The sequence below is a fragment of the Neophocaena asiaeorientalis genome, unplaced genomic scaffold (genome assembly GCF_003031525.2).
Source record: "Neophocaena asiaeorientalis asiaeorientalis breed wild unplaced genomic scaffold, Neophocaena_asiaeorientalis_V1.1 scaffold317, whole genome shotgun sequence".
NCBI classification, from domain to species: Eukaryota; Metazoa; Chordata; class Mammalia; order Artiodactyla; family Phocoenidae; genus Neophocaena; species Neophocaena asiaeorientalis.
Window position 1 is genome coordinate 3,812,036 of NW_020173114.1, and position 16,014 is coordinate 3,828,049.

Consider the following 16,014-nt stretch of genomic DNA (forward strand, 5'->3'; position numbering starts at 1 on the left):
AGCAACCAACAAACCATACCACAAGCGTGGGTTTCTGATCAGAGTACGTTTGTATAACACTGGCAACTTTGTAGTTGAGGGTTAAATCAAACTTAAATTCGGTTTGGTTATTACTGCAGGGAAATCCAAGGACCACTTTCTCAAGTTTCACTGGTCTATGTCCCTCATCCATTTTCAGACATACAGCAGATCTTTCACCATCTGAAAGCCATTCTGCAATCTTTAAATGACAGAAACATACACATTAAATTTTTTTCTAGTAAAGTTTTATGGCTAAAAAGCCCAATTATAGTTCACTTTAAAGTCAAGTTTAAAAATATTTAGTCAAGTAGTCTTTTTCAACATTACATATTCTAGTGACACTGTTCTATTGATATATTGGTAAATATTTTCAATAACAGTGGTTCAAGATTATACCCACTTTTAACATGGTAAACTTCCAATTAATTATTATTATTTTGTTTCATTTTCCTCCTAAGAGTCTAAAGTAAAATTAAAATTAATTTCAAAAGAGAAGTCAAATTTCTCACTAGCACTGTAACTTCTTTGCTATTTTTCAGAATGATGCCCAGATATGGCTGACACTTCTTTTGTGCTATCCTAAATATTAGCTGAAGAGTAGCAAAGTAATGATTGGCTTAGACTGGCAAAGGCTGACAACTTTTTTAAACAAAGAATAAATAAACACTGAGAGATGGCAGTGCCAAAAGCACATTTCAGACTCAATGCTAGAGTCCTTAGTTAATTTCTGGAGCTGTGGAGAGCCATCCTTAACTTCACATAGCCTGGTTAGTAATCAGGCTTCCCTGCCCTGCTAATGAAACTGATTGTTTCTTTGACAGGAAGATAAATTAATGAGTTTTTAATGGCACAGGAAGGAAATATTAAAACATTTTCAAGGCTCTCATGGGTAGGGATGAGAACAAGAATTTACAGTTTGAGCAGAGCAGAAGGCAAAGGTTGAAGGCCTTAACTCAGGGGAAAACTGAGGTAGAGGACTTGTAGTAAGAGACAGAGAGATAGCATTCACAGAAGCAGTGATTATCACAAAGGGGAAGAGAGTTTCAAGAATTACAGAGTATTGATATTTTGTAACTGCTTACAAATAAATAAGAAAAGTTTAGTATCCCAATGTGAAAAAAGGGTTAAGTCTATTACTTTGCAGGTTGCAAAAAAAGAACTTAAAATAGTTGACAAATATATTAATATTTACTTCAGTAGTAATCAATGCAGTACAAAATTTTAAAATAAGGTACCATTTCAAATAACAAATTTGAGAACTATTTAAAAGTAATAATAACAATAATAATTTCATTATTATACTATCCAGCATTAGAATACAGAGAAATGGCTGATGGTAGAGGTATAAATGAATATAACATTTATTGAAAGCACTGTATTCTTAGAGTTTTATATACCCTTTGACTCAGTTATTCTACTTTAGCAGACCATCCTAAGGAAATAATTGTGATGTTTTCTTAGATATAATTTCAAGACTATTTACAATAGCAAAAAATGGAAACAATCTTCCACCATTAAGGTATTAAATAAATTACAATAAAACCACAAAAAATTGTATTAAAGAATAGTTAATAACATGGAAACATTTGTAGCTAACATGCAAGTCATAAAAGTGTATGTATATTATGATTCCATCAATACATCTAGAAGGACAAATGCTGGGTTTTTTTAAATTTACACATACTTTAAAATTTTCTCTATTATTCTTGAATATAAACAAAACAAGTAGTCATTTTAAGAACAAAAAGGATTAACTGTGCTAAACTAAAGATAAAGGCAAAATTTTACATTGGATTAGAGAATACTGTACAACAGCTTTTGTGGAAACAATTTCTAAGAATTAGCTGGGGGGAAAGTCATATTACAGTAGGCTGAGAAGTAAATAGCAGTAAGAAAGCAGAGTGAAATTGTACAACTTTTCAAGTTTGCCAAAAAACTGAAGAAGAAAATTAGGATATGTGTTTGTTATAGAAAGTATAATACTGTACAATTATTTCTTTACATGTTCATGCACACTATTAACCATGAGATCCTCTTCAAGAGCAGGGTCTATATGTTTTCACTTTTGCATCTATCATTAGTGCTTACCACAATTCCAGGCACATACAATTGGGGGTAACATAACACCTCATATTATGAAGTGTCTAAAACCCATGAAAGTATGACTTTTAGATACTATTAAACAATAGACTTGCACCAAACATATTTTATTAAGCCCGATCAACCAAATTTTATGGTCTTAATGCTGTCATGCCTATGAGATCTAACCATAACTTTCCACGATATAACTTTCCTATTAAATTGGTTAGGTGATTGACAGAAAAAAAACAAACACCTCACTTTTCTCTAAGATTAAATATTTCACTAAGTCATAAAAAATTCTGATAGACTAAAATTCTAACTTACATCCTCAGCATTTGGAATTGTTGCAGATACAGCTACAAATCTCATTGGAATAATACTGCTGGTATTTTCTACAGCATGAGATAAAAACTGCACAGTTTTCATTCTGCTGACTACAACTTCAAGAGTTGGTCCACGATTTTCATCTTTTACAACGTGTATCTGAGAAAAAAATTAAGACTCATTAGCTATAAAATAAAAATCTATCTAGTCAATTAAAATGTAAAACAGTATTAAACACTCTTTCTTAAGAAAATAAGCATTTTCCACTTGAAGGGATAAAGCAAACATAGAGTTTGGTTGAAAATGTCTTGTTTCTTTATATCCATTCAAATCATCTCTTCATGTTTATCTCTGAAAGTGAATAACGCGTTCACTACCTCATCAATGAGAAACAATCGAACCAGTTGGACCAAAGAGTTGTCTCTCCATTTCCTAGTCATGCTATCCCATTTTTCCTAGAGAAAAAATGCAAGTGGTTTAACATGATAAGGAATTATAATACGTATTATTAAGATGTTGGTAAAAATTTTAACATGACTTGTTACAAATGATGGGCAATATTTTAGTTGATGTCTTAAAAGTATCCCAAAAGATACTTAAAGATTTTTAAATTTTTAAAGAATTTTGATAATCATGTGTTTAAAAAATTGAACTCCCATTTATTTTTTAAGTTTAATCAAAAATATTCAAAAGTATAGTCTAATTACCCTTTCTAAGCTCTACCAAGGTCCTCCTGCTACAATACATAATATTTGGATAAAGAATACAAGCAATAAGTATGATTACAAATCATCCACAATAACAAACTGCCTATTCATATCTTTTGCCTATTTACTCCATTTGGTTGTTTGTCTTTTACTTAATTGATTTGTTAGTATTCCGTATGTACCCTGAATACTATTACGTATTGTTTGTTTGCTTCACATTGCAAATATAGTCTTCTACTTTGTATTTTCTTTTAACTTTTTTCCATGGTGAAGAGAAAGAGATATTTGCTAATAAACCAAGGAAATAATAAAATATAAGCAACACCTACTGGAGTTGTCATAATAATATGGGCTTGCTGAATCTCAAATAAGTCATCCATTACTGTATCTCCAGTGAGTTCTTTACAGTTCAATCCTATTGGTCCAAATTTTTCTTTCCAATCATCAAAACGCTGACTACACAGGGCTTTTATTGGTGCCACTACAACAATATAAGATATTTATTTTAAATATCAGTGCAATTTAAAAATTATTTTCACAAATAGTTAATAAAGTTAGTACACATACAGGTGCTGCCTAGTATTTATAAATTAAAAATTAACAATATAAACATATTACTTAGAACTATAAAAGTAATCATCAAACAGAACTAAAAATAGAAAAAGAAGTGATTGCTCAGGAGATTGTAACTAAGAATGAAGAAAGGTAGGGCGGAAATTATCACCCTTTGTGATCACTGATTTTTTTAACCATGTGTATAAATTATTTTGATGAAAAAAATTTTAATATATACCTAAAAAAAGAGAATAGAGGTTCCTATGGAAATTTCTCAGATTACAAAATGTTTGATTCTATTTGTTCATTTTCCCTGTCCTTTTAAAAATAAACATGTAAAGGCCAAATTCTCAATTCCAATACTATTTTTATTTGTAAATCTGGGAAAATGTGATTTGAATTTAATGTTAACAGATAAGACCAAATGTGACATGTCTTTATTTAAAAAGTATGGAAAACCAAATAATAATTCTTATGTCTTGAATTTGAACTTATTTCTTACTTATACCTCAATGGTTTATCATTATTATAATTAATTATCACTCTTTCAATATATAAATACTTACTGTAAACAATTTTAATGTTCGACCATGGCAATGGTACTTCCATTAACAATCTTGTTATAGCTAGCTCAAACAATACAGTTTTCCCCGAACCAGTTGGAGCACAAATCACAAAATTCCTATCTGTATAAAGAAGCTAAAAAATAAAATTTAATCAACCATAGAATATACAGAAATTTTCAATTCTCAATTTGTTAGAAAATATGCCTTAAGAAGACTCTATGGAATAATAGTTCAAACATCTTTACCTCTAAACTTATTAAAATTATAAGCTGGCTCTAGGTCTATCACCCTCAAAAAATAAAACTATTAATAATTTATCATCTTGTTTGGTCAAAGTAATATGCTAGACAGACCTAGAAGAAAATAATTTCTTTAGCTTCCAGAAAAATTGTTATAAATCTAATAAATATAAACAACCCACCTATGAAAATTACATGCATTCATTTAACAAACATTTTTTGAGCTCCTATAATGTACCAGTCACTGAGTGTAGCACTGAAGACAAAAAGATGAATGTGATCTAGTCTCTGCCCTTAGAGAGCATACAATCTAGTAAGAAAAGGCAGATAAGTAAATAATTAAACAAAATACTTACATCATCAAAGGCTTTGGACTGTATATAGTTGAAATATGGGAATTCTTTGAAAATACTTCTAAATTTTGCCGCTGAGAATAACATTAAGGAGTTAAATATTTCAGAATTTTAAAAATCAGTTACTCTTAACTTAAAAATTAAGTTAATATTGACTTTGACAATATTTAATGATGATGCTTAATACTTGCTATTTTATCATAAGAAAGGAATTAACAGATATAGAGGGAAGCACCGAGATGGCAACATAGGAGGCTCCTGAACTTCCATCCTCCCATGGATCCACTGAACAAAGAGCTACACGTGGAGCAATTCCCTCTGAGAGAAATCCCCAAACTAGCTGAATGATTCCTTTACAACAGATGAATGAGAAAATACCTACATCAAAATGGGTGGGAAAGGCTGAGAAACTCTTGCCATAAATCCCACTCCTGGCACATCACCATACAATTGGGAAGAAACCCCCAACTCCCAGATCCTCCCTGAGGAGCAGAGAGTTTGGACCACACATCTAGTGCCCCAATTTTTAAGGCTCCTGCCTGAGGGATGGGCTCTCAGAACACCCAGTTCTAGAAGCCAGAAGGGCTCGCATTTACAAGCAAAGAAAATAAGCATCTTTTAAATGGGCACAGGAACATCCCACTACCCCCACAGGTATACATCCAGGCTCAGTGCAGAGGGGGCAGGCAAAAATGCCCATTTTCAGTTTCTCCCTGGAAGGAATTTTATTGCATACTTTCTCAGCTGCTGCCTGAAGTTCTGGCTTCTAATCAACCTGCATCTAGGTGCTAACTGACTGCAATCCTGCCCTTTGGGACACTGATGGATCTTGGCACACCCTTAACTTCTGTGAGCCACTAAGAACAAAGGCAGAGGCTTGGATAATCATGAAGGTTTGACAGGTAACTAGGAGCCCAGGCCAGGTTGACTGACAAGGTTCATCTCTTATACCAGACCAATCTCTCAAGACTGGGGAGGTACCTGTTTTGTCTAACGTTCAGAGACCAAGACAGAAAGTCAAGAAAAATGAAGAAACAGGGGAATATGTTTAATAAATAAATAAATAAATAAATCTCCAGAAACTGAATTTAATGAAACAGAGACAAGTGATTTACCTGATAGTTCAAAATAACACATAAAGATGCCCATCAAGGTCAGGAAAGCAATGCATGAGCAAAATGAGAATTCCAACAAAGTCATATAAAATATTAAAAAGTACCAAACAGAAATCATAGAGCTAATGAACAGAATAACTGAACCGAAAATTTCAATAGAAGGTTTCAAAAGAAGACAGATCAACTGAAAGAAAGGATCAGTGAACTTGAAGACAGGGCAGTGGAATTAATATAATCACGGGAGCAAAACAAAAAAAAAAAGAGGAAGAGTGAAAGCAGCTTAAGGAACTTAAGGAACACCATCAAGTGGACCAATATACATATTATAAGGGTTCCAGAAGAAAAAGAGATAAAGGGGAAGAAAGCTTATTTAAAGAAATAATGGCTGAAAACTATCCTAGCCTGGGGAAAGAAACAGACATCCAGATCCCAAAATCCCAGAAATTACTAAAGAAGGTGAATCTCAAGAGACCCACACTGAAACTCACAGTAATTAAATTGCCAGAAGTTAAAGACAAAGAGAGAAACTTAAAAGCAGCAAGAGAAAAGCAACTTGCTACCAAAGGAATTCCCATAAGATTGAGTGAATATTTCAGCAAAAACCTTGTAGACCAGATTGTGGAATGATATATTCTGGGTGCTGAAAGAAAAAACTGCCAACCAAGAATATTTTACCTGGCAAAGCTGTCCTTCAGAATTGAAGGAAAAATAAAGAGTTTTCTAGACAAACAAAAACTGAAGGTCTTCATCACTAGACCAGCTTTACAAGAAATGCTAAAGGAAGTTCTTTCAAGCTGAAATGAAAGGATGCTAATTAGTAACAGGAAAACATATAAAAGTACAAAACTCATTGATAAAGGTTGATACATAGCTGCATTCAGAATACTCTAATATTGTAATGGTGGTAGTTAATCACTTATAACTATAGTATAAATGTTAAAAGACAAAAGTACTGTATCTATAATAATTTATTAATGGAGACACAATATTAAAAGATACAAATTGTGACATTAAAAACATAAAATGTGAGGGCTTCCCTGGTGGCGCAGTGGTTGAGAGTCCGCCTGCTGATGCAGGGGACATGGGTTCGTGCCCCGGTCTGGGAAGATCCCACATGCCGCGTGGAGTGGCTGGGCCCGTGAGCCATGGCCACTGGGCCTGTGCGTCCGGAGCCTGTGCCCCACAACGGGAGAGGCCGCAGCAGTGAGAGGCCCGTGTACTGCAAAAAAAACCCATAAAATGTGAGAAAGTGAATGTAAACTTGTAGAGCTTTTGTACGCATTCAAAGTTAGTTTTATCAGCTCAAAAGAGACTGTTAAAACTGTAAGATTTTTTTATGCGAATCTCAAGGTAACTACAAAGCAAAACTCTACAGTTGATGCACAAAGATAAATAGAAAAGAGTAAGAACATACCACTACAGAAAATCACAAAGGAAAAGAGCAAGAGGAGAAGAACGGAGCAACAGAACTACAAAACATCAGAAAACAATAAAATAACAATAAGTCCAACCTATCAATAAATACTTTAAATGTAAATGGACTAAATTTTCTAATCAAAAGTCATAAAGTGGCTGAATGGATTTAAAAAAACAGGACTAAATTATTTGCTGCCTATAAGAGACTCATTTCAGCTTTAAAGACCCACAAAGAAAGTAAAGGGATGGAAAAAGACATTCTATACAAGTGGAAATCAGCAGAAAGTAGAGGTAGCTCTACTTACATCAGACAAAATAGACTTGAAGCCAAAAACTGTAATAAGAGACAAAGAGGTCATTATAATTATATAATCCTCTATTGGGAGGATACAGCAACTGTAAATACTTATGTACCCAACATTGGAACACCTAAATATATAAAACAAATATTAACAGATCTGAACATAGAAATAGACAGCAATACAATAATAGTAGGGGGCTTCAAGACTCCACTTTCAATAATGGATAGATCATCCAGAAAGAAAATCAATAAGGAAACATTAGACTTAAACTATACCTTACACCAGATGGCTCTAACAGATATACACAGAGCATTCCCTTCAGCAGCAACAGAATACACATTCTTCTTTTTTATTTAATTAAAAAAATTTTTTTTTTTGCTGTACACGGGCCTCTCACTGCTGTGGCCCCTCCCGTTGCGGAGCACAGGCTCTGGACGCACAGGCTCAGTGGCCATGGCTCAGGGGCCCAGCCGCTCCACGGCATGCGGGATCCTCCCGGACCAGGGCACGAACCCGCATCCCCTGCATCGGCAGGCAGACTCTCAACCACTGCACCACCAGGGAAGTCCTACACATTCTTCTTAAGTGCACATGGAACATTCTCCAGGAAATATCGTATGTTAGTGCACAAAAAAAGTCTTAAGTTTTAAAAGAAGACTGAAATCATATCAAGCACCTTCTCCAACCACAATAGCATGAAAATAAAAATCAATTAAAAGAAGAAAACTGGAAAATTCACAAATATATGGAGATTAAACAACATGCTCCTGAACAACTATTAGGGTCAAAGAAGAAATCAAAAGGGAAATCAAAAACATACCTTGAGACAAATGAAAATGGAAACACAACATACCAAAACTTTTGGGATGCAATAAAAAGCTGTTCTAAGAGGGAAGTTTATAGTGATAAGTACAAAAATGAAGAAAAACGAAATATCACAAATAAACAACCTAACTTTACACCTCAAGGGACTGGAAAAGGAGGAACAAAATAAGTCCACAGTTAGTAGAAGGAAAAAATAACAAAGACTGGAGCAGAAATAAATAAGAGACCAGAAAAACAATAGAAAAGATCAATGAAACAATGAGCTGGGTCTTTTTGAAAAGATTAACAAAATTGACAAAACTATAGCTAAGATAACTAAGAAAAAAAGTAGAGATGATTCAAATAAATAAAATCAGAAATGAAAGAGGAGAAAACACAACTGATAAGACAGAAATACTAAGGATCATAAGAGACTACTATGAACAATTATATGCCAAAAAGTAGATAATCTAGAAGAAAAGGAAAATTCCTAGAAACAAGAACCTATCAAGGCTGAATCATGAAGAATAGAAAATCTGAACAGATCAATTACTAGTAAGGAGAGTGAATCAGTAATCAAAAATTTCCCAACAAAGTCCAGGACCAGATGGCTTTACTGGTGAATTTACCAAATCTTTTAAAAGAATTAATACCAATCCTTCTCAAACTCTTCCAAAAACTGTAAGAGAAGGGAATGCTTCTAAACTCATTTTATGAGGCCAGCATTCCACTGATGCCAAAGCCAGATAAGAACACCATAAGAAAAGAAAATTACAGGACAATATCCCTAATAAACATAGATGCAAAAGCTTCAACAAAATATTATGAAACTGAATTCAACAGTACATTAAAAGGATCATATCCCATGATCAAATGGAATTTATTCCTGGGATATAGGATGGTTCAACATCCACAAATCAATCAACGTGATATACTGCTTTAACAAAGCAAAGAATAAATATCATATCATCTCAATAGATGAGGAAAAAGCATATGACAAAATACAGCATCTTTTCATGATAAAAACTCTCAAGAAACTGGGTACAGAAGGAATACACTTCAACATAATAAAGGCTGTATATAACAAGCTCACAGCTAACATTCATACCCAATTATGAAAAACTGAGTCTTTCCTCTGAGGTCAGGAACAAGACAAGGATGTCCATTCTTGCCACTTTTATTTAGCATAGTATTAGATATCCTAGACATGGCAATCAGACAAAAAAAAAAAAGAAAAAAGAAAAAAAAAAGAAAAGGAATCCAAATTGGAAACAAAGAAGTATAACTATTTCTATTTCCAGGCGACAAGAAACTATATATAGAAAAACCAAGACTACACACACAGAGACCAAAACAAAACAAAACAAAACAAATAAACAAATTTAAAAAACTGTTACAACTAATAAACAAATTTAGTTAAGTTGCAGAATACAAAATCTATATACAAAAATCAGTTGTATTTCTATACAGTAACAATGAAATATCAGAAAGAAAAATGAAGGAAATAATCTCATTAACAACAGCATCAAAAAGAATAAATACTGAGGAATAAATTTAACCAAGGATGTAAAAGATCTGTAAACTGAAAACTATAAGACACTGATGAAAGAAATTGAAGACACAAATTAATGGAAAGATATTTCATATTCATGGATTCAAAGGATTAATATTGCTGAACGTCCACACTACCCTAAATGATCTACAAATTCAATGCAATCCCTATCCAAACTCCAACTGCATCTTCACAGAAATAGAAAAAACAATCCTAAAAATCATATGAAACCACACACACACACACACACACACACACACACACACACACACACACAAAAACAGCTAAAGCAATACTAAGAAAGAAGAACAAAGCTGGATGTAACACACTTCTTGATTTCAAACTATATTACAAAGCTATGGTAATCAAAGCAGTATGGTACTGACACTAAAAACAGACACATAGATCAATGGAGCAAAATATCCATCCCAGAAATAAACCCATGCATATATGGTCAATTAATTTTCAACAAAGGAGTCAAGAATTGGGAAAGCATAACCATTTCAATAAATGGTGATGGGAAAACTGTATATCCACATGCAAAAGAATGAAACTGGACCCCCATCTCACACCATACACAAAAATAAACTCAAAATGGATTAAAGACTTAAACATAAGACTTGAAATCATAAAAGTCCTAGAGGAAAACAAAGAGGAAATGCTTCTTGACACTGGTCTTAGCAATGATGTTTTGGATTTGAAACCAAAAGCGAAAGCAACAAATGCAAAAATAAACAAGTGCGACTACGTCACACTAAAAAGTTTTTGCACTGCAGAAGAAACCATCAACAAAATGAAAAGACAACCTATGGAATGGGAGAAAATATTTGCAAACCAAACATTCAGGGCTTCCCTGGTGGCGCAGTGGTTGAGAGTCTGCCTGCCGATGCAGGGGACATGGGTTCGTGCCCCAGTCTGGGAAGATCGCACATGCCGCAGAGCAGCTAGGCCCATGAATCATGGCCGCTGAGCCTGCGCGTCCAGAGCCTGTGCTCCGCAACGGGAGAGGCCACTACAGTGAGAGGCCCGCATACTGCAAATAAATAAATAAATAAATAAAAATAAAAATAGGCAAAGGACCTGAATAGACATTTTCCCAAAGAAGACATACAAATGGCTAACAGCACATGAAAAGGTGCTTATCATCAGTAATCATTAGGAAAATGCCAATCAAAACCACAGTGAGTTGGCACCTAACACCTGTTAGAATGGCTATAATCAAAAAGATAAGAGATAAATGCTGGCAAGGATATGGATGAATGGAACCCTTGTACACTACTGGTAAGAATATAAACTGGTGCAGTCCTTATGGAAAACATTATGGAGTGTCCTCAAAAAACTAAAAATAGAAGTACCACATGGTCCAGCAATCCCTGGATTATATCCAAACGAAACAAAATCAGTATCTTAAAGAAATATCTGTATAGCCACGTTCATTTCAGCATTACTCACAGTAGCCAAAGTATGGAAACAACATAACCATTAAGAAATGAATGGATAAAGAAAATATGTACACAACAGAATATTATTCAGCCTTTAGAAAGAAGGAAATTATGCCTTTTGTGACAACATGGATGAAACTGGAGAGCATTATGCAAAGTGAATTAAGCCAGACAGAGAAAGACAGATCCTTTCTGTGATATCTGCATGATATCACTTATAAGTGGAAATTTAAAAAAAAAAGTCAGACATAAAAATAGTACAATGAATGGTGGTTGCCAGGGGCTAGAGGTATGGGAGAAACAGAGGCTGGTAAAAGAGTACAAACTTTCAGCTACAAGATGAGTAAGATCTGAGGATCTAATGTATAAAATGGTGAGTAGAGTTGAAAATACTGTATTGTATAACTGAAATTTGCTAAGAGAGTTGAACTTAAGTGTTAATTGTTCTCATTCAAAAACACACACACAAAAAAAGGTAAATATGTGAGGTTATGGATGTGTTAACTAACTCGATGGTGGGAACATTTTGTAATGTATACATTTATCAAACTATCATATTGAACACTTTAAATGTACTATAATTTTATTTGTCAATTATACCTCAGTAAAGCTGGGGAGCGGGAGGAATTAAAATTATTCCAGTCCCCATTCACCTTCCATATTCTGAAAAGAACTTGCAAAGTCCTTATGGAGAAACAAGGTTATATAAGGGTTATACTTTGACAATTAGATCTGATAGAAGAGATGCAAAAACATATGTAAAAGTATATCAGGACTAAGAATGTAGTTTATCTTTTCCAGAGTGGTATTTTTTTCTTATTCATCTTGATGAGGTCATTTGATATTTATCTCTTCTTTAAAATTCCAAATTTCATTTTTTAACTGTTGATTATGTTTCATTAGCTGATGTGTGTTGCTGCTGGTCACCTAACCCTGAATTCCTTTGTTTTTGGTAATTTCGTTGTGCTAAGTGGTGGATTTAATTGCAATTATCAGCATACTGGCTCAACAAGGTCTTAAATCGTCCTTCCTCTAAGAAAGCTCAAAAATATTAATAGATATAAAGAATAAACTGTCCCCTCTCCAAGTTAAGAGTCTATTGCCAGTTTGGGAGATATTTGTACTTGCATGGATTCTTATTAGTCTGAATCACATTTATCAACTACATTTATGAAACACTGTGCAGAATACTAGACTCAGAAAGCTGCAGGAAGTTGTAAATAAAGAAGAAAATGAGCTCCTGCAACTGAGGCTGTTACAATCAATTAGGAGATATAAAACAGATAATATATCTGAGAACACAAATACATAGTTATTTAAGCAATTATATTTTTATGAAGGTATTAAAAAACTGATGGATTGTGGTAAGTGATCCTGATAAAAGTTAAATCAGAGCATATTACTTCTCTGCTCAAATTCCCCCATTTCTCTCAAAGTATATGGCCACAAGGCCCTACATAATCTTGCCTCCCCACTCCACCTTTGTGTTTCTGACCTCATGTCCTACTACTCTTGCTTCTGACTCATTTCCTCTGGCTTTATTGGATTCTTTTATGTTTTTCAAAAACATCAGCCACGTTTTTGCTGTAAAGCCTTCCCTCTGTCTAGATTGTTCTTCCCTCCATATTTCCTTGGCTCTTTCACTTCCTTCATGTGCTTACATCTCAACTTCTAAAGAAGACATACCCTAATTACTCTATGTAATTCTAATCCTGAGCCCCCATTCCAGAATTACCAATGTAATCTCCTTTACTCTGCCCCACTTTTTTCTTTTTTCATATTACTCATCACCTTCTAAAATACTATATGACTTATTTATATACTATTACAATTGTTCTGATCTATCCTCTTCTCCACCCCCATCCCAAGAATGTTAACTTCTCAAGGGCAAGAATTCACTGCCGGTTTTACTAACCGACATATCCCAAATGCCTGGCACACATTAAGAACTCAATTAATACAGGCCTGCATTTATTAAATCAAGCAGATACTTTATAAACCTTCATTTTACTTTCAATTGTGCACTGTGTCAGAATACTCATTCCAAAACAAAAATGTAATACTGAGTTTGTCAATCCATCAGTTTTTGAACGAATCTCATTTTTCCTTCAAAATATATCTCTTCCTTTAAAATATTTATTTGTAACAAGCCCACAAGTGGGTCATCATGCTGGTTTTTCTCTCATCAGGTAATTCCATATCCATTTACACTCACAAAAATGATTCAGAGTAGATGTAAAATCAGTTTCTAGCTCATGAGAAAATTCAGCTACTAAGTATAGCATTTATCATCACTATCAACACTTGATATCAAATTTTTCCTTTTTTTTTTTTTTTTTGCCGTACACAGGCCTCTCACTGTTGTGGCCTCTCCCATTGCGGATCACAGGCTCCGGACGTGCAGGCTCAGCGGCCATGGCTCACGGGCCCAGCCGCTCCGCGGCATGTGGGATCTCCCCGGACCGGGGCACGAACCCGTGTCCCCTGCATCGGCAGGCGGACTCTCAACCACTGCGCCACCAGGGAAGCCCCAAATTTTTCCTTTTGTCCGAAGAATTCTCAGCAGTCTCACTGCAATTACATGTTATAACGGGATGCGGGGCAGAAGGAGCAGGATGTCTGCAGAACTGAAAATGACAACAGTACTGCAGCAGGATCAATCTGACCAAACTTCTATTGTCCTGAGGATTCAAATATAGTAAACTATTGTAAAATAATCAGAAAATAAGTCCAAGTAATCCCCAGGCTCTCAAATTATCGTAACTAGCATTCAGTCTTCCACTTTAAATATACACTTGGAAACAATAAAGTGCAGCAAGTTCAACAAGTTTGACAGCAAATGAACTTTTTGGACAATAAATCAATGGACACAAGAGTAGGCAGTAGTCTAGCTAACAAAGAGACCTAAACAACAGAAGCACTTCAGCTATACTAAGATAGCAAGAAAATCTTTATAAAACTCTTCAAAAATTAGTCACATTATGGCAAGTTCAGGTATTGGATAAGAATTTTCCATCATACAGATAATGAAACTACTTTTAACTGTTTACTGCTAACCTATTTTCTACATTCCCACACTATTTAGATCACCAGAGAGAAGGAAGTGCAACAAGACTGAGACAACATGATGAAGAGGAGCACTAATGGCTGGCCATTTCTGACATTATTATATCATATATAATCTTTTCTTTCTTTTTTTTTTTTTTTTTTGCGGGACGCGGGCCTCCCACTGCTCTGGCCTCTCCCACTGTGGAGCACAGGCTCCGGACACGCAGGCTCAGAGGCCATGGCCCACGGGCCCAGCCGCTCCGCGGCACGCGGGATCCTCCCGGACCGGGGGACGAACCCGTGTCCCCTGCATCAGCAGGCGGACTCCCAACCACTGCGCCACCAGGGAAGCCCTGTTATATAATCCTTTTATTGTCCCCTCCTCCCATTCTAATTCAGTTCAGTTATACGCACTGGAGGCAATTTTTCACAAGTGGTCAACCAAACATTTTCTAACTATACTTCAGAATTCTCAGTCCCCAGAGTACCCAGGATTAGAATCACTCATCCCTAGATTTCTCTAGCTCAACGGCCCCATATCTGGAATTCACTGTTTTGCCAACTAGATCATAACTTTTGTGGATTCTAGAGCCTTCCCCAGCTTTGAGTCACTAATTCTATAATCCTAAAGCATGGCTTAGGTAATGTAACTTGACCTGCTCAAAAATATTGCATGGTTTCTCTTCATGGCTTAGTAAATATATTAAAAATAAAAATAAAAGCTTCTTGGTATTCATGGCATTAAATGATCTAATCCTAAAATACCTATCCATCATTATTTCCTCCTACTCCTTTTTTTAAAAAAAATACAATTCCTTTTTACTGCATTTTTTTAAAATTTATTTTTTTTTTGTCTGTGTTGGGTCTTCATTGCTGTGAGTGGGCTTTCTCTAGTTGCGGCAAGTGGGGGCTACTCTTCATTGTGGTGTGCAGGTTTCTCATAATGGTGGCTTCTCTTGTTGCAGAGCACAGGCTCTAGGCATGCAGGTTTCAGTAGTTGTGGGGCTCACAACTACTCAGTAGTTGTGGCTTATGGGCCCTAGAGTGCAGGCTCAGCAGTTGTGGTACACGGGCTTAGTCGCTCTGTGGCATGTAGGATCTTCCCAGACCAGGGCTTGAACTCATGTCCCCTGCATTGGCAGGCAGATTCTTAATCACTGCGCCAGCAGGGTAGTCCCCCTACTACTCCTTTAATCATGACTTTTTTCACCCAAACTGGAATACTTGTTCTTTCCAAACATATTCCATACTTTCTTACCCTTGTCCTTGCTCATGGCTACTCTTTTGCCAGAACAACTTCTCCTCTTTAAACGGCTTTCAATGAATTTGGAGATAAGAAGATACATAAGGCTTGGTCCTTGCCTTCAAGGAGTTCATAGGTCATAGGGAAATAGTTACAGAAACAGCTGATGAGTTAAAATAAAATAGAATAAGTACACTGTTACAGACATATACAAAGTATCAAAGAAGCAAAGAGAATGTTCCCTC

The 16,014-nt window shown here is 35.2% G+C and overlaps 1 protein-coding gene across 1 annotated transcript in view; it reads right to left on the reverse strand.

The window, feature by feature from the left end:
* HFM1 (helicase for meiosis 1) overlaps nt 1–16,014 on the reverse strand; it is a 118,426-nt gene that overhangs the window by 88,126 nt on the left and 14,286 nt on the right. The window contains exons 6-11 of the mRNA XM_024743640.1: nt 4,851–4,921; nt 4,256–4,388; nt 3,464–3,615; nt 2,805–2,882; nt 2,428–2,586; nt 20–220 (exon numbers count right to left, since the gene is read on the reverse strand). Of these exons, the coding sequence (XP_024599408.1) occupies nt 20–220; nt 2,428–2,586; nt 2,805–2,882; nt 3,464–3,615; nt 4,256–4,388; nt 4,851–4,921 (794 nt within the window). The remainder of the gene's footprint in view (nt 1–19; nt 221–2,427; nt 2,587–2,804; nt 2,883–3,463; nt 3,616–4,255; nt 4,389–4,850; nt 4,922–16,014) is intronic.